General features: G+C 40.1%; 1 protein-coding gene across 4 annotated transcripts in view; it reads left to right on the plus strand.

Moving 5' to 3' along the window:
* The window catches only part of map2k5 (mitogen-activated protein kinase kinase 5), a 54,550-nt gene that overhangs the window by 24,320 nt on the left and 9,955 nt on the right, over positions 1-20,275 (plus strand). For 2 of the 4 annotated variants that reach the window (XR_015100397.1, XM_086106428.1), the window contains exons 15-21: positions 335-385; positions 488-559; positions 1,413-1,442; positions 5,844-5,870; positions 6,159-6,191; positions 13,233-13,294; positions 15,123-15,168. Coding sequence is in view for 3 of the 4 variants with exons in the window: in XM_086106428.1 (XP_085962554.1) it covers positions 335-385; positions 488-559; positions 1,413-1,442; positions 5,844-5,870; positions 6,159-6,191; positions 13,233-13,294; positions 15,123-15,168 (321 nt within the window). In the remaining variant the exon portion in view is untranslated. Of the gene's footprint in view, positions 1-334; positions 386-487; positions 560-1,412; positions 1,443-5,843; positions 5,871-6,158; positions 6,192-13,232; positions 13,295-15,122; positions 15,169-15,910; positions 16,042-20,275 lie in introns of those variants that run through there. The other 2 variants (XM_086106429.1, XM_086106430.1) reach the window with 2 other exon arrangements.

A 20,275-nucleotide genomic window follows, 5' to 3' on the forward strand; every position in this document is an offset into this window, starting at 1 on the left:
AGGAAAGCGTGGGCGACAGACAATACCCCTTGTTGTGTCGGTGTGGGTTTTTTTTCTCAGTCTCTCGATCTGTGTCTCTATGGAAAATGTTGCAATATGTATGCAAGCATTTGGGACATTTATCTAAATAACAAATCTGAATATCTTTTGACCTCCTCATACAGACACAGAACTGTTGAAACTGTGTTTAATTTTTAACCTCAAATGTCTTGTTTGTTCCAAGGTGATAGATAGACTGTGCTTACTGTCTAACATAACACAGTTAACTCCTCTCTGCTCTAAAATAATAACAGCTCTCAGGGATTTCATTCATTATCACTATCAATATTTACAGTTGGTGAATTCAATTGCCAAAACATATGTGGGAACAAATGCATACATGGCGGTAAGTGAACTTTAACTACCATGCCTTTTCTCTGACTGTGATCCTCTAACCAGTTATAACCTAAGGGCTTTTTTTTCCTTCCCCCATATTGTTTTTACACAGCCAGAACGCATATCAGGGGAACAGTATGGTATCCATGCAGATGTCTGGAGTGTTGGAATCTCTTTCATGGAGGTATGACAATAAATTGTCAGATTTTCTGAGATTCATAGGTGCCTGTGTGTCAGTGTCAGTCTGCATGTGAGGGCGTGTGCATGTGTGTGTGGAGTCGAGTGAGAGCTGATGATGATGCAGTGAAGCAGTTTTCATTGCTCCCCAGGGTCTTACTAAAGTGCCTGATTGACAATGTGTTTTCAAATATCATTTAAATTTCAGTATCCCACTCTTGTCACTTGTCTGCCCACTCAGGCTATTGATTCTCAATCTGTTTCTGGCCACAGTAGAACAAATGATTTGCACTTCTGCCTCTGCTTTTTGTGTCAATAATGTTTAATACTATTAAAAGGGGAACAATAAAGATGAGCTTACAGAAAATGAGCCAAGTCAAAATTATTGGCATGAACTCTCTGCGATTGTTTAACCCGTTTACCTGTCCCCTTTTATTCAATTCATCTTGGCTATCTATGCCTTGAGCTACATGAAATGACTTGCGCCTCCTAATCAATTTAGATTGAGATTCACCATCAGCACGTTTCAATCAATAAAACCTCCAATGAACAAGTGACGTGACAAATGTCAAGTCACCTGTCACTTACCCCATCTCGACACCCCCCCCCCCCCCCCCGCTCCCTCTACAAGAAGCATACATCCTCACATTTAGGGTGTATTCATCCATCCAGCCATCCATCCATGCCCTCCCAATTTATTATGTTCACAGTCACTGGGGAGTAGAAACCTATCCTAGCTGAATTTGATTTAACAGCATTCACAACACATTATGGAGGGACTGTGCCAAATATTTTTTGTTGCTGTTTTCTCAAGACTACTGGATAATATTCACTTTCATTTTGTGCTCTTTGTCATACAGCTGGCCCTCGGAATGTTTCCCTATCCACAGGTGAGTTTACACACAAACACACACGAGTTGAATCCACAAAAATACAAATAAAATAATTCTGGTGTTTGAAATCCTTCGATAGAGGAAAAACTAAACAACAAACAGTGGTCTTCTCGAGATGTACGTCTTTTCAAAATTTCATCAACACAGTCAAACTAATGTTAAATAGAACTGAGCATTTGTAGCAGAAAAGTGACTTTGTTGGTCACCGTTCAGGGGAATGATGAAGGATTCTAAAATGTCATTAGATGTCCTCTCAAAAGCCAAGGATGAAGAGGTTTGGATCAACTAGATTGTTCTTTAGTTGGGGTTTTTTTGTTTTGTTTTGTTTTGTTTGGGGGTTTTTTTTGGGAGGGGAGGGGGGTCCATACACGTTATCTTTGATTTGAGTGCAGCATTTTCTCTCATTACATTACCTTAAGTCCCGCTCAGATGTAATTGCCGACCACAGAAGTGACTTCCCAATCTCATCAAGTCTTAATTAGCCCTTCAAATGGGTTTATCTCACTAATCTCTAGTTGAGCATTCCGAATCTGGTTACCTCAGATTCCATCTTGGGCCTGTGCACGAAATGATAGCCTGTGGTTTCAATCTCAAGGGTTTAGTCTTTCAGCTATGCTTTGTTTTTAAATAATAATAACTTACAGGGCATTTCAAGGGACACATTGTCACTTAAAGTTATTAATAAGACAAAGGTTTTTTGTGTCGAGTGTTTCTGCTTATTTTTTTTTTTTTTTTGCTGCTAACCACAAAAACAAAAAAATCCATGTGCTTATTTTCTCCCGATTGTAACTGATTTGTCTCCAGTGTCTACCAAAAATCACTCATTTGTCTCCAGTTGGTTTAGAATGCAGCATCGACGCTTCTCAACTGAGTCAAGCAGACAACCATACTGCACATCACCACAATTCTAGCATTAGTACCTTGGCTTCCAGCTAGTTATAGAATTGATTTAAAAATTGTACGATGACTTTTAACCCTTTGTAACCTGATAACATGATAAGCTGCCCACTGTAGTAACCGCTGTCCCTTAAAGTATGTATTATTCTGGCTCTGAGCTACTGAAGCAAACCTTTCACCTTTTATGCGGCAGTCCACAGCCTCAGGTCCTTGGGTGAAGAAGGCTTAAAACTAAAAATTGATAGAGCCTTCTCCATAGTGCCACCTTAATTCAGCTGGTCCAGAATGCCGCTGCCCGCCTCTTGACTGGTACTTGTAAGTGGGAGCACATAACTCCTACTCTGGCATCCCTTCACTGGCTCCCCATACATTTTAGAGTTATTTTCAAGATCCTCTTATTTGTTTTCAAATCTCTAAATGACCTCGCGCCACCTTACCTCTCTGAGCTCATCCGCCCCTACACACCTGCCCGCCGCCTCAGGTCTGCGGACCAGACATTATTAGAAGTACAAAGAACTAAATTGAGGCTCAGAGGGGATCGAGCCTTTTCCGTTGCTGGTCCCTCTCTCTGGAATGACCTCCCACTGAACATTCGGCAAGCCTCCTCGCTGCCCATCTTCAAATCCCTCCTCGAAACTCACTTGTATTCTTTGGCATTCGACTCAGCATGACTTAGATTGGTTCTTGGTTTTACTGTTTGGTGCTTTCTACCGTGTTTGTTACCGATTTGTTTTACTGTTTATTGTATATGTTAAATTGCTCCATGTACAGCACTTTGTATGCAGCGATGGCTGTTCGAAAGTGCTCTATAAATACAATTGAATTGAATTAATGATGGAACATCCTGCTTGATGAGAAAAAAAGATGCAAAACTGGTGACATCCTGTAATTAAACTCTTAATACTTTTTTACAGACTGACTTTAGTTATGTCCTCTTCTCCAACCTTTTAAAAAAAAAAAAAAAAAAACGCCATCAACCCTCTTGGTCTCAGTGTCTTGTTGGTTTCTTCTACAATTCCTTCATTCTTCAGTTTTATATTATAGATGGAATGACAGCTGATCTGTCTTTGTCCATTTATACTGCAAGTTCACAGTTTTCTGTCAACGCCATTTGTAAACGTCTTTTTAAGGTGCTATGTAATGGATTATATCGATATTATTCCTAGCTCTAAAGACATGGTGCAGTTCTTGGTCATGTTGTTGAAGTTAAGCAAATACGTAAAAGCCCAAAAAGTCTTAGTGAGTGTCTTAGTGTCATGCAGCTTTGTAATCTCTTAATTTTTCTCAGCCTCCATATGGTACTGCTGACCGATCACCGGCAGGCTGTTGCCGAGTGGCCTGGCAAGAGGGTCTGGATTTAGCAAGTGAGGCGCAGCTAGAGCCAAAGTCCTTAGGCCTAGGCTGTCGCTTTTACTGACGTTGGCACAGCTGTTGGTACAACCCCCCTCCCCACTCCATTTTCCCAGAAAGCATTCTATTCTAATATAGACTGTACTGTTTTTTTAGACTGTACTGTAGCGGCAGTCTTTAAAAAAAAAAAAAAAAAATGACGATACGTGTGTGCGTGCTGACAGTAAATGGTAGCATGAGTTGATACTTGATCAAAGCTCTTTGTAAGGAGTTAATTGAGGCCTTGCTGCTCCAGCCTAAAAGTCTTTGACGACACAAGATCTGAACAGCACATTTGGTCCTGACTGACTTTTGTTTGCTAAATGGTATTTTCGTTTCTCATTGTGTTGTTTTTCAAGGAATCTTAACGTAACGCATTGTTTGTGAATGTTTTCACTTGTTGTAGGTATCCCTACCAAGGTCTTAATTCTTCGTAGTACAATATTAAGGCTATGAAAGGTCATAGAGAGGAGAAGGCAAGGCAGTGTACAAATGGAACGAAAACAAAAATTTAAACATTGAAGTGCGACAAAAATGCAATAGACCTTGCAGAGATGTCCTGTTCCGTGCAGATGGACTTAACAATGTTTATATTCCTAAGTGATAATCAAGCTCAGCGTTCAGGAAAAAAAAGATATGGGGGAGATCACTTTGATACGTGGTTAAACTTCCCCATATAAAAATAAGTGTTTGGTTATACTTGAATTGGTTTGTGTTCTACAATACAATTTCAACCTCTGAAGCAGTATGCAATTTGGTCCAAGTAATTATTTCAGGGCAAATTACTTTTACATTGTTGCCTTTAATGTGTCTGAATCAGGCAAAAGTGGATATGGAGGCAGTTTAAGAGTCTCTTGATACTTACAGTCTGTGGGAAGCTGTATTTAATTGAGTGAATCAATAAGTGCAGAAATATACTGTCAAAAGAGTTGCATAATGAACAGTTTGATAGGAAACATTATTACATTAGACAGACATTAGGAGAGCCTCCATCTTGGAACAGCCATCACTCAGTCAATTAGACAAAATATGAACTTGTTTCTCAAAGTTTAGTTTTACTGAGGTGCAAATGGAATTTTTATAAAGGGTTTTTCATGTTATCGCACAGTGAAACATGCAAGGGAAGGCATTGCCCCTGTTGACAACATTTTATATACAGCGAAGCCCGCATATACCACCGTTCAACACTTGCAGATTTTTCTTTCTTTCTTTTTGTCGTGGAACTGATCCATAGCTATTTGCTGTAAAACCTGTCTATTCGCTGTCCTGCGCTCAGGCCAAATCAATAAAAGCATTACTTCGAAGCTGTCGTGTGCAATCTAGGTGGTGTAAGTTTTAATTCATTGATGGTGTCGTCTGTTTGAGATGTCCAATTTTGTTGGTGGTCCTTGACCGCACTTTGTGCAAAGATGAAAATGAAAGTGAATGATTGGTTTTGCTTTTCTCCAGAGGCAGCTACTAATTGTCAACTTTACGTGCTTATCTTCAAAGTGGAAATAAAAGAGGATGAAATGATTGTAGAGTAGAATATGAGTTGCATGAATGCAAGTTATCTTCTAAATTGTTGGTCTCCCTCATTTCTTCCAAAAGTGTTTGTGCATGGGTAAAATTTGAATGCATCTCTTCTTATATATTTGTCATTTTTAAAATGGTTAATTTCATTGTGTACTTAAAAATGTTACTTATTACATGATTTTAATTTTTCTTTTTCATTGACTCCAAACAAATTGGAGACCAGCATCTTGAATCGACTTCACGTTGCACTGTGTTATAGAATGGCACTTTGAACATGCTCACTTTGACATCTGGTCATGCCGATTGTAGCAATTATTGTACATCTCAGTACCTCGAGATAACCTGCAGGGCAAGAATAAAGTGCTACTCTGAGGATTCACATTAGTGGATCTTTTTATGCCCATTCTCCCAAATGAAAGCAAGGCCATTAACAATTGTGTGTTTTCATTATGTAAATGGGGTTACGCATACCCACAAATTGCCACCAGGAAAGCAATAATTTTCTCCTAGTGATCATAATGTCTCCAAGTGGATCGTCTTGATTATGATATGCTAATTACACACTGCCATATCTCCCTTCTCCGCTTTGCGTTACAGATCCAGAAAAACCAAGGATCTCTAATGGTAAGTTTTATTTTTATTTGTTGTTTCCTTGCAAACTCTTTGAATGGGCTCGCGTTCTCACATTTCACTGGATTAGCATGAACATTTTTGCTAATGCTTTAAACTGCTCGTGTTGTAGTCGCTGCTCGTATGGAACGATAATATTCAAGAAAAAAAAAAGCGGGAGCTAACGACGACTTTGTCTGACTGCCCTGCATTTCATTTATCTACGCAGCTGAATCACAACACTGATTTTCCAGATTGCCAAGAAAATCCCTATCAGCTAACGTGTTTCATCTCCTCTTTCAGCCTCTTCAGTTCCTGCAATGCATCCTCGATGAGGTGAGTCGTCGTCTTATGTGCTTTTGCATCTAAAGTCAGTCCTAATGTTTGAAATAGATAGATATGTAGAAAAAAACTCCTCCACGATGTTCCTTACTGCTGTAAAACAAGAAGAAGTATCAAATATTATAAAAACTTTTAAAAATAAAAAGTCAACTGATTGCTTTAATATTGACATGACAATAATAAAGCAGATTATAGAATATGTAGTGCGACCTTTCACGCACATATGCAACCTGTCATTCAAAGCTGGTATCTTTCCATCAAAAATGAAAATTGCTAAAGTTATTCCAATCTATAAAAGTGGAGAAAGACATCGGTTTACAAATTATAGACCAATATCACTACTACCACAATTTTCAAAAATATTAGAAAAACTATTTTCTCGCAGACTTGATAGCTTTATACAAAAGCATGCGCTGTTAAGTGAGAATCAATATGGCTTCAGGGAAAAGCGGACCACCTCAATGGCAGTTATGGAGTTTGTGGAAGCAATAGCCACTAATATAGACAACAAAGAATTTACTGTTGGGGTTTTCCTAGATCTAAAAAAAGCTTTTGACACAATAGATCACAGTATATTATTGAAAAAACTAGAAAGATATGGCATTAGAGGTGTAGCTTATAAATGGATAAAAAGTTATTTAGAAAACAGATATCAGTACGTGCAACTCAACAATAAAAAAACTAATCAACTAAAAATCACTCACGGAGTTCCTCAGGGGTCAGTGCTTGGTCCAAAACTATTCATCTTATATATAAATGATATCTGCAAGGTCTCAAAACAATTTAAATGTGTCCTATTTGCTGATGATACAACTTTCTACTGTTCTGGAATAAATCTGAAACAGCTCCTGACAACCGTAGAAAACGAATTAAACAAATTAAAAAACTGGTTCGACAGAAATAAATTGTCACTTAACCTGAAAAAATCGAAGTTAATTGTTTTTGGCACAAGACCAATCAAACACCAAGCTAAAATTATGGTAAACTCAATTGAGATAGAAAGAGCGTATGAAACCAAGTTTCTCGGATTAGTAATAGACTCAAAACTATGTTGGAAGCCACATATCGATAACGTAAAAAGAAAAATAGCCAAAACCGTAGGGATCCTCTACAAAACCAAGGAAGTGCTAAATAAGAGATCTTTGTACACATTGTACACCTCATTATTATTACCATATATGACCTACTGTGTGGAAATATGGGGAAATGCCTGCAAAACAAACACACTCCCTATTCTCAACCTACAAAAAAAAGCAATTCGAATTATTAATAGATCAAAATATACGGAACCCACAAATCCACTATTTATCAAATTAAATACGATGAAATTTTATGACCTGGTTGACTTTAAAATCGCCCAATTAATGTACAAAGCACACAATAACCTGCTCTGCCAAAACATTCAGAAGTTTTTCGAAATTCGAGAAAGCAGCTATGATTTAAGAGGTACCAACTTATTCAAAAAACTCAAAACAAGAACAAACATCAAGCAAAGAAGTGTATCTATCAAAGGTGTTAATCTGTGGAATAATCTCGAAACGGACCTGAAAATGAGTAAATCGCTTGCTGAGTTAAAAAACAAATTCAAAAAAATAGTACAAACAACCTACATCAATCAGAGTTAAAATGATAAATTCAAAACATTAAATATAATGATAAATCAGAACTAAGTTGATAAATAGAGAAAGGTATATAAATATCCATTATGAATTTAAGAGAAAATTGACACAAGAGTGTCAGGGTGTGTAAGTATATAATCCCGATACAAACCAAAAGTTGTAAAAATATCACGGTTAAGGGTAAAGTATGAGCCTTAATGGAGACTTCTTTCTTCTTACTTTTCTGATTGATATAAAAATGATTTATTAGATACAATCACATAACGGGGTAGGACTAGATAAGTTTTTTACTTCTTCCTACTCCCTTGAACATAATAACTGTGTTGAATGAAGATTGATTTCTTTCTTTTTACTTTTTTTATCTACCTTATTTTCTGTCAAATTATTACTGTATATATGTTTTATGTTCAATAAACAAACAAACAAACAAACAAACAACTAATGGACCAGAAAGCTTATATTTTGTTTCCTAATGAAGCAAACCTTTCGGGCCGCTGAGCTCCCCGCTCACTCAGCCTTCCACCCAAAGCAACTGCCCTAGGCAATACAACACAATATATACTTGCACATTTGAATGACGGACCCTTCATTCACTACATCTTATGCACAACACTGCTGTTGTATATTTTACAAAGTCAGCAGCACCAAAGCAGATTAAAAAATATTTTGAGACAGGAACTCGAAGCACTTTCCTCATGTGAATTTTTTAAGATTTAGAAGTTTTTAACCGAAAACGAGTAAGGTGACTGTAATGAATTTAACTTAATGATGCAAAACCAACATTTATCGTTCAGAATAACAGATGATATATATTCACAATGCACATAGTTACAAACATACTGATATGATACTGTTTACATTTAATTGATCGTGAACGCCATTCCCGATATGACATTTCTGTGAATTGAGTCCTCCAACTCAATATGGCTATGTGTCATGATTCGGTTTGGAACCAACAGGTGGCACTGTAGGGCTCCCCATGCAGCTGCAAACCTGTTGGTCATTAGGTAATTAGTGCTTCAAAAGGACTCCCAGCCCGACCACTCATTGTCGGGTCATTGTTGCTTTTTGCTGCTGTCATGTTTGTTTGTGGCTGTTGGTATGCTACTGTCATGTTTGTTTCAGTCACGTTTTTGATATTGAGAGTTTTTAGTTTCTGCCATGGTTTTTGTTTGTTACTTTGGATTCATTCTGTTTTCATGACTTTGTTTTGGATTTAGTTTTCTGTGTTTTATCAATACACTTCTTCAAATACACCCTGCTCCTCTCTCCTGCCGGCTTTTTGGGGTCCACCACCACCTTGCAACGTGACACTATTCTGGTTGAGGAATATAAATCCGCAAATATTTGAATCCACGGGTGTTGAACTGTATGGCTGGCCCCACTGTAATGGAGGAAATGTGTTTAGTTTTTTTTTCCCCCAAGAAAAAAAAAAGATATATAGGCTGCCAGTTGCACACCCCTGCTCGAAGCAGTGCTGGGAAAGCTGCATCTAAAATGTAAGATCTTAGGAACGTCATAGCCTCCAAATTATCCACAATTTGCAACCAGATCCTTCAAGCAACAAACACCATAGAAGCTTGTTGGAACAATATTGGGAAGAAAAGAGAAACTGAATACGAATTTCCTCTTCGCATTCCTTTTCCGCTATTAGTCTTTATCCCTTTTGTATGTGAAACACTTCCTTGTCAATTACAAGATGAAATAAGGTCTGTGATTTTCACTTTGTAAAATGCCATTGCTTGAGATAAAAGCTAACAAAAATAAATACATGTTTATATTTCATATTACTAGTTGTGATTTTAAATAATATTTTCCATCCGTCTGTGGAGAGTAATAGCTTACTTAGTATTTAAAAATTACATGTTTTTTAAATCGTGATGAATTGTTTTATGAATTCTTTGAAACATTTTAAAATGAAAATGCAAAATTTGAAAACATAGCTAAGTTAATTTGTTATCATAATCTTTGAAATGATTGGTCATTACCTGAGCCCTAAGTAACTGGGATGTCGTCGCAAATGGCAAAGTGGCCGCACCCTGAGATGGATAAAACCTTATTTTCTCAACTCAACTCAACTCAAATGTATTTATAGAGCACTTTCAAACAGCTATCTGTACATGGAGCAACTCACATATAAAACAGTAAAGCAATAAATCAGTCACAAAGATGGTAGATAGCACCAAACAGTAAAACTAAGATCAAATCTGAGTCATGCTGAGTCAAATGCTAAAGAATACAAGTGAGTTTTGAGGCGGGTTTTAAAGATGGGCAGCGAGGAGGCTTGCCGAATGTTCAGTGGGAGGTCATTCCAGAGAGAGGGACCAGCAACGGAAAAGACTCGATCCCCTCTGAGCCTCAGTTTAGTTCTTGGTACTTCTAATAATGTTTGGTCCGCAGACCTGAGGCGCAGGGCAAGTGTGTAGGGGCGGATGAGCTCAGAGAGGTAAACTGGCGCGAGGTCATTTAGATATTTGAAAACAAATAATAGGATCTTGAAAATAACTCTAAAATGTATAGGGAGCCAGTGAAGGGATGCCAGATTTGTTAATAAGGGATGCAGTATTTTGCTGCTTTTCATATTTCGCACAAGCAATAGTAATCAGAATGCCATGTTTGGACTTGGTTTGGTCCAACAATGACTTCTCAGCAATCTTGTGTGCTGACGAAAGGAAAACTATGATGCCTGGCTACCTTTGGCAAGTAAGGAAATTCTGGCTCGTGGTGATTAGTTGACTTAAAAATCAACATTGTAAATGTGGTTTAATGGGCTTTGTCTAATTTTGTCTTGTGGCCCCGATATAAAGAGTGACTGGACTCAGTAACTATAATAAACAACAATATAATGAATATCTCATGATGTGACTTATAAATGCAAAAGATGACTGTATGTTCTTATTTTTGGAGCAAATTCCCTCCATCACTGGCTCTAGTCCTTGAAAACCGCTGACTGTTCATGTAATTTTTACATTTTGGATGAAACAACTCAGCAAAAGAAATTGTTTTCTCCTTCATGTTCTATGAACGATTGAAAGTGTTTTCAGTTGATTCCTTGAAGTAGGGCTTCTCTGTAGTTGGTCCGACCATCTGCCCACTGTTTGCTCTCATTTATGCTCCTCTTTTCGGTTTGGGTAAAAGCAAGCAGTTCAACTGATAAAGAACTCGCCCTTTATTTTCGAGCCTGTAATTACTGATCTAATTTTGCCTCATAATTGCTTCATGGCAATGACATGTATATTTACTCGTACCCTTTTTGTCATGGTGGAACCGGAGGACTAATTCACATAGATGAGCTACTTTCATCAGCCTTCGTGTCTTTTGTGCTTTTTGCTTGTTGCAACATCAAAGCTGCAGCAGTCTTCCTCTTGCTGGAAACATGAATACATGCATGAATATGTGTTTATTTGATACCGCAAAGGTTAAACGTGCCAATAAATACTACAGGTGGACTTAGATGATTCGTCCTATTTAAACGACACATTTTATTTATTTTCCATGTCATATCGTCTATATATTTGGTACACTCATTTTAAAAGCGTACTCCCAGGAGATTTATAGGGTGCAGTGTTCAAGGGTGCGCTTGTCCTTGCTTTGATACCCACGTGATGTAAGTTTACATCCATGATATATCATCCATCCCTGTGACAGTAGCGCTGTAAAGTGTAGCGAGATTCGATGGGACCCATTTCTTTGTTCATTTAATCAGTTTCACACATTGTGGTTTGTGCGAGGTTGTCGATCAGAGCATATGAAATCGAGAACGCTGCCCAGAGAGGTGGTCTTTGTGGTTCAGCAGGGGTTCAAATGTCAATAGGTTTGAGACATCAGTATTTGAATACACCTCTCCTCTCTGACCCTAGATTTATTTATTGATGTATTTATTCAGTTATTTTGTGTGCCCCAGTCGCTGGTTTCCATATCACCAAATCTAATCTCTATTTTACAAAGCTTTGAAAGCACTGTGCACAAAACATCCATCCATCCATCCATCTTCTTTGCTTATCCATGTTGGGTCACTGGAGCAACATCCTAGCTCATTCAGTGCCGGCTGTTCAAGCCATTTTTGACCATTTTGACAAATTTTTGAAAGCCCACAGAAAATTGAGTTCACTAGCTCAGGGGTCGGCAACCTTTGACACTCAAAGAGCCGTTTCGGTTTCCATGGAAAAGACAACGCCTGAAGCCGCATCCACTGTTTGACATCTGAAGCGACGATGTTAGCGTGCATATATATATATATATATATAGAGTGTATATATATTAGAGCTGTCAAACGATTAAAATATTTAATCTAATTAAAAATGCAACTGTCATAATTAACTCAAATTCGCTAAAAATTAATCGTGATTACTCACGCATTTTTTATTGTTTCTGAATTTCCTTTTATATTTTTTGTCCTATTTTTCCCCATTTTAATGCTTTCATCAACATGGAATCATGAATCAGTTTTCTATGTGCAAAATGCAAATATTTACTGAAATAACAATTTCGATTTTCAATTTTACATGAATATTTTTCACTTGGAGCAGTTATTCACACATAATCTCTCACACAATATTACTGTCCATCAACAACAGTGAAAAAAAATATTTTGTCACACAACAGCTGCTTTAACAGCTCTTTTTATTGAATCAAAACAGAGCAATATAAAATTATAAAGTGCGCATCTAAGGTAAACTAGTACTCAGCCTATAGTGGATTTAAGCCATGGTTGCATACTTCGTTTTTCTCAAGTTTGCTTTGAACACAGCAGTCAGGCTATGTTGATTCTCTTGGTCCTTCTTGCGCGCAAGTCTCTCTACGGTTTTGTGTAGACATCATTTCGGATGACTACACTTGGTTCGATGACAACACTGGAGACGTTTTATTTTCGCTAGGTCGCTACGACTGCACCGCTGAACTTCACCGTCACTGTCAGACGAACACAGAGAAGCTCCACCCGCTCTATTTATATTGACACTGTAACCTTCCACACAAAATAGTTCCAAACAAGTAACAATCGCGTCAGTGGCATACATCGTATACCTGTATGATACAGGTAACTTTGGTCTTGTCAGTGGAGCAATCTGGCAACTTTTTAAAAGTAAACTTTCCATTCATAAACTCTTTAAGTATCCGTTTTCGGTGTCTTGCGCTGCCGTGGCTGGCAAAACAGACACGGGCGTGGACTTCTGCAGCGAGCTTGTTGTTTTGTTTCTGGTGTATTTATAGAGCAACATAACATCCGCTTGTGACGTGTGCCGCGTTAATCTCGCGAGAAAAAAATGTATCCCATTAAAATTCATTTAAATTAATGCCAATAAAAACGAGATAAGATAAATTAGATAAGATAACCACCAATAATAAAAATGTACAAACATCACCCATAAACTTCATACGTCTGTATTTATTATTTCATTTTTAATTATCTTCAAAGGATCCGCCAGTGCTCCCTGCAGGACAGTTCAGCGAGATGTTTGTTCACTTCATCACTCAGTGGTAAGTCAAATGTTTCTACAGAGATGTCATTGTTGTCATCTGAATGCATTCACCACTTCGTCAGTCTCGTACACATTTTCATTGTCCACTCAATGTTGCTCTGTGGGAATTTTAATTGTTTTGTTTTTAAGAATATTAATTAGCTTTGTAATCTAAATCAGGGGTCCCCAACCGCCGGTCCACGGACCGGTACCGGTCCGCAGGCCATTTGGTACCGGGCCGCACAGAAAGAACTTGCCTTAATTCCGTTTTATTTATTTTGGAATACGAAAGATGTTTTTTGAAAAATTACCAGATTCTCCATTACATCCGTCTGTGTCACGCTTGACTCACGTCAAACCACGCTTCTCCCTCATGTGACCGATTACGCTAAAAACAAAACGTTGGAGGTCGCAAAATGAGTTAAAAAAACTGCTGGAGATAGCAAATGACGGTGGCCTTAAAAGTACGTTCGAGACAACTGGATTAAAGTTATGGCTGAATACTCTGAGATCGCCACAATAGCACTGTTGCTATTTCCGACATCCTACCTGTGTGAGGTGGGGGGTTTCTGCAGCAACGGCGACTAAAACAAAATTACGAAGTAGACTGGACATAAACCACACACTTGAGGTGTCATTGTCTCCTATTACCCTGAGATGGGGCCGTCTAGTTCAGGGGTGGGCAAACTACGGCCCGCGGGCCGGATCCGTTTGTCTTTTTAATCCGGCCCGCCGAAGATTGGTGCACAATTAAGGTTTGATTGCATTCATTTTGTTTGGACTTGTAATGACAGGTATTTCAACACCAGGTGGCACAGTTACTTCAAGTTGCAGAGCACAGGGAGGGAGGGGAAGACGAAGAAAGAGGGAGAGAGTAATGACCATGGAAGGGAAAGTGATATGTATCTGATTAAACGAAGCGGGTAACAAAGTACGAAACATTCAGGAGACGCCTGGAGTCGGAAAGACTCAAATCTACAAGACTTTGAAAAACAAGGAAGCGATTCTTACTCATTCTGGCAATTTCCATGCTCAGAGTGAATTGCTCGTGGCTCGAGTAAATGAACATTTCCTAGAATGGTTTGATTGTTATGTTAAAAACTTTCCGCAAACTGGACCGCTAATAAGAGTCGGAGAGCAGTCAAATGTGTAGAGCGTGAACAACAGGGGGCTCAGTACACATCCTTGAGGAGAACCGGTGCTGAGTGTGATGGTGGAGGAGAATGTTACATTATTACTGGCATACAAAGACATTGTGCTATCTTCTTTATTTTCTATTTCTATTTCTAACTTTTGGCCCGGCCCTCCACAATATTTTCTGCTTCTCATTTGGCCCCCCCGGGAAATTAATTGCCCACCCCTCTTGCAGAAACTCAAGCTCGGGGCTGTGGTGAGTCGTCATTTTCATGCACTTTGAATTTGCGTTGTATCGTATTTTGAAGGCATTAAACATTACCATAGCGATCAGTGTTGCGGCCAGATTAGACGCTCCTTGTGTTTATTATTATATTTCGAAAACACCACAGTTTTCATGCAGCTCATACCATATTATTTTGTTGTATTAATCCGCCATATCTTAAATGCCGGTCCCTGAAAATATTGTCTGACATAAACCGGTCCGTGGGGCAAAAAAGGTTGGGGACCCCTGATCTAAATGACTAAATATTACCATATAAAACCCTGCAACTGACTGGTGATCTGTCCAGCAGTAAGTACCCCCACCTCTCACCTCCATGCGATACATAGTATCGAAAATGGGTGCTTGAGTGGATTATTTTAAGGATTAGAACATTAACAGTACAGTACATATCTTGTATTGAGTAGATTTTGACTGCCTGCTCTTTCAGCATGAGAAGACAACCCAAAGAGAGACCTGCACCTAATAACTTGATGGTAAGTTAAACCAATTCCCTCTATTAAACGGTTGCAACCTTCAAAATAATCACATTGAGAGTCTATATATAAGGTGTTATCATATTCCTGCGCCCCGGTTCAAGTCAATTAAACGAAGTTTATCGTCGCTTTCATTTTTGTCTACAACTTTACTTTTTGAAGTTGCAGGGTTCGCAGTCAAGGACCTTTAAAATCCGTACTGCTGTGTTATAATAACATGAATGAACTTTTTGCTTGGAATGAAAAATGTCACAGAGGTCTGCAAAAAACCTTGAGATGGATTTACGGTGCACTTCAGCAGTAATTTATTAAATTGGGACTGTGTTGATGATTCCGCCCAAAGTACTGTTCAAGAGTTAACCCTTATGAGGATAAGCGACATGAATAATGAATGGATGGATGCATGAATGAGCCTAACATTCAGGTTTTAAGTGCAGGAATCTGCGCAGATGACTAGGAAAGAAGATGCAAAATCCAAACGTACTGTTAAGATCAAAACCGTCACAGAGTAATTGATTGCACATAATGATTGGTGAAGCAGATCAACAAGTAAGGATTTTTTTAAATAGTTGCTCGAATGGTCAGAAAAGTCACTCAAAACAACGATATTATCTTTCTACAGTAAGTTGGCAACACTGAAGACAAAGTGCTGATCTTGCTTGCTTTCACTACCAATATGCATGCACAACAAAATAAAAAGGGCATACACTTCATTATTTTTTTTTTTTTTTACTTCTTAAAGACTGCAAGGGCCGGTCAGAAGCTGGAGAAGGCCTGGATGTGGTTTGTGAACCCTACTTTGCTGAGCTGTGTTTTAGGTCTTAGGTTTTAGGTTCACACATGAGGTCATGGCATTGGGAAAAGATGAGAACCAAACAACAATCCTTGGTAATCATTTAAGAACCACACTAAAATTGTGACGTCGACTCTTGAAAAATTATTTTGCATAATAATCCACAAATACACACAGGCAAAGATGCTGCTGACAGATTTGTTTGTGTATGCTAATAATGGTCAAAGTACAGTTAATTAAGGGTGTGCTGGAGCCTATCTCAGCTGTCTTCGGGCAGTAGGCGGGGGACACCCTGAACTAGTTGCCAGCCAATTGCAGGTCACACATAGAGAAACAACCATTCACAATCACAGTCACACCGACGGACAATTTAGAGTGTTCAATCAGCCTGCCACGCATGTTTTTGGAATGTGGGAGGAAACCGGAGAAAAGCCAGGCAGGCCCGGGGAGAACATGCAATCTCCACACGGGAAGGCCAGTATGGGATTCGAATCCTGCACCTCTGCACTGTGAGGCGGACGTGGTAACCAGCCCTCACAAAGACATGTAGAAAAAATTGTAATATGCAACTCTAATGTGTACAAAATACACGAATCCTGACTCATGCTAACACTAAAACGTGGGCAGCAGCCTCAGCATTAATATCATTAACACAGATAGGGGTTCACATCATCACCTCTGTTGCGTCGATAAATGAATTCAGTGTAACAATATTGTCTTCTAAATGAATACATTTATCAGACATTTTCTTCCGAAATTGGTACGAATAAGCCCAAGATGGCCGCCTGTGCGCCAGTGTGTTCGGCGACGCTCCTGCCATTTCGGGTTTTTTTACTTTTCGCAATGCTTGTTACCTCCCTAACAGCGTCTCGGTTGGTTTATGATCGCCGATCGTTGTTATTGATTCAACAACACGTCGGAGATTCGGCCGCGTTTTGGCAAGACGGTGGTGAAAAGACGCTACCTCCGTTCTTGGCTAACCTGCCAGCTAATCTCTTCCGCGTTCGCTCGCCCCCTTCACAGAAGCGCCGCCGCGGCAAACGTAGCGGTCAGCTCGTGAAGCTAAAACGGGATCTGAGACACACTTCGATTGCTGCGGCATGGTGTGCCCTCGACCCCGTCGCCTCGTGCTTGCTAACAGTCGTTGGCTCTCCCATCGCGCCACGGCATTTCTACCCTCCACGCCTTTCTCGGGGAGGAATCCAGCGAAAGCTTTTGAGGGAATTCCCCCGGGCTCGGCGATCGGAAGAGGCAATCCCTCCCATTGCTACTCCCACAAGGATCGCGTTGTTAAACGCCCGGTCGCTGACGAACAAGACCCATATTCTGAGGGAGTATTTCCTTTCCAATGACTTGGATTTCCTGTGTCTGACGGAGACTTGGGCAGGTACTGGTGAGTACAACGCTTTGCTTGAATTGTTGCCACCTGACTGTGGTTTCCTCGATACCCCGAGGACATCAGGCCGTGGTGGAGGAACGGTGAGTATCTTTAAGAACAATTTCTAATGTAAACGGTGCAGATTCACCACATCGGCCACCAGCTTTGAAGCAACCTTCTTTGAAGTCGGTCGTGTTTTCCCCATGCTCTGTGCTGTCATTTACCGTCCTCCTAAATACAACAAAGACTTTTTAAGCGACTTTTCAACCTTTCTTGCGGAAATCAGGCTGAGATATGATCATATCCTCCTAATGGGGGATTTTAATATCCATGTGTGCTGTCCGTAAAAAACACTAGCAAAGGACTTCTTAAGACTTATCGACTCTTTTAATTTCGTGCAGTATGTGACCAGCCCGACACATGAACAAGGACATATTTTAGACCTTGTCCTTGCTTATGGTCTACCGGTGTCAAATCTGGAAGTCCTTGAAAATGGGATTTCTGATCACATGGCAGTTTTATTTGACGTAGTCTTATCGCATGCTGCTGTGAAATCTGCCGCTCCTAGTTGTAAACGCCGAATTTTTAACCCTCTCACTGCTAGTCGTTTCTCTGATGCCTTTAATAAGCTTTGCGTACCCTCGTCTAACACAGAGGAACTCACCTCTTGGTTCAACTCATCATGCCGTGCCATCCTGGATTTGGTGGCTCCTTCAAAAACCGTGCTCCCAAAACCTAAACCCGAGCCATCGTTTAACGGCATTACCCGCGCAGCTAGGCAGGGGTGTCGCAAAGCCGAACGCAAGTGGAAAAAAGACAAATTGCATGTCTCTTATCAAATTTGGAAAGACTGCTGGCGTAACTACCAGCTCACAGTAAAAGAGGCCAAAAGAGAATATCTGTCGGACCTTATTCAAGCTAACTGTCACAACCCACGCGCACTATTTAAAACGATAGATTCTGTACTCAAACCCCCTCTGCCTACTTGCTCGGATTCTTCACCCGAGATGTGCAACAGATTCCTTCAGTTTTTCATTGATAAGGTCTCTACAGCTAGGACTCCGGTCTCAAATACCGCATCTGACCCCTCTGTCCATGTTCCATGTTCAGCTGTGCTAAATTCTTTTGAAACTGTGTCCTTGACGCTTTTGGAAGATGTAGTTCGCCAGACGAAGCCATCTGGCTCCCCTTGCGACTCTCTTCCCCCGCACTTCTTTCAGGAGGTTCTCCCGAGTGTTGGCGCATCGGTCTTGGATATCATCAACAGCAGCCTCTCTTCTGGTATAGTTCCCCAACAGTTTAAACATGCTGTGGTCCAACCCTTGATCAAGAAACCTGGTCTTGATCCAGATGTGCTGTCAAGTTTCAGGCCCATTTCCAAACTGCCTTTCATTTCCAAAATTCTGGAAAAAGTGGTGCACATGCAGTTGAAAATTTTCTTGGATGAACATAACATCTTGGAGATCTTCCAGTCAGGTTTCAAGACGATGCATAGCACAGAGTCAGCCCTGTTACACGTTTCTAATGACATCCTCCTGGCAAACGACGCTGGAGACCACGTGTGTCGAGTTTTATTGGACCTAACTGCAGCGTTTGATACAGTGGATCACAGTATTCTGCTGACTCGTTTGCAGCACTTGGTGGGCATTGGCGGCAGTGCTCTTGAGTGGTTTAGGTCCTATTTAGCTGACAGAACCTTTTGTGTCAGCCTTGGTTGCTCTGAGTCACGCACTGCTCCCCTGTCATGTGGTGTTCCACAGGGCTCAATTCTGGGGCCTCTGCTGTTCTCGCTGTATCTGCTCCCATTGGGTTCCATCTTAAGGAAACATGGTATTCCCTTCCACTGCTATGCAGATGACTGCCAGATTTATGTCCCACTGAGCAAGAAAGACGCCTTCTCATTAAGGCCACTCCTATCCTGTCTGGAAGAAATCAAAACCTGGATGGCACAAAATTTCTTGAAATTCAATGAAAAGAAGACAGAGGTGATATTGTTTGGTCCCAGTGGCCCTTGTACATCCCATCCTGTAGACCTGGGCCCCCTGTCTCCCTATCTTAAGTCAACAGTCTCAAACTTGGGCCTTAAACTGGACAGTGATTTCAAACTTGATCGGCAAATTGTTGCCGTTGTCAAATCCAGCTTCTTTCACCTTAGACAGCTGGCCAAAATAAAACCTCTCCTCTCACATGAACACTTTCAGACAGTAATTCATGCCTTTGTCACATCCCGGCTCGATTCCTGCAATACCCTTTACTTTGGAGTCCGCCAGTCCTCCATTAAGCGCCTTCAGCTGGTCCAGAATGCCGCTGCTCGCCTCTTGACTGGTACTCATAAAAGGGAGCACATAACTCCTACTCTGGCATCCCTTTACTGGCTCCCCATACATTTTAGAGTTATTTTCAAGATCCTCTTATTTGTTTTCAAATCTCTGAATAATCTCGCGCCGCCTTACCTCTCTGAGCTCATCCGCCCCTACACACCTGCCCGGCGCCTCAGGTCTGTGGACCAGACATTACTAGAAGTACCAAGAACTAAACTCAGGCTCAGAGGGGATCGAGCCTTTTCTGTTGCTGGTCCCTCTCTCTGGAATGACCTCCCACTGAACATTCGGCAAGCCTCCTTGCTGCCCATCTTCAAAACCCTCCTCAAAACTCACTTGTATTCTTTGGCATTCGACTCAGCATGACTTATATTTGTTCTTGGTTTTACTGTTTGGTGCTTTCTACCGCCTTTATTACCGATTTGTCTTACTGTTTATTGTGCATGTTAAATTGTTAAAATGTTAAACTTTGTATGCAGCGATGGCTGTTTGAAAGTGCTCAATAAATACAGTTGACTTGACTTGACTTGAATGTAGGTAGATGTGATTATATTTATTTAGATACACAAAAGGAATAAGCCATCACATTATAGTAGGCCCTGCGTTCATCTTTCC

This window comes from Hippocampus guttulatus, chromosome 3 (assembly GCF_054856545.1).
Source record: "Hippocampus guttulatus isolate MCC_2025c chromosome 3, RoL_Hgut_1.0, whole genome shotgun sequence".
In the NCBI taxonomy this organism is placed as follows: Eukaryota; Metazoa; Chordata; class Actinopteri; order Syngnathiformes; family Syngnathidae; genus Hippocampus; species Hippocampus guttulatus.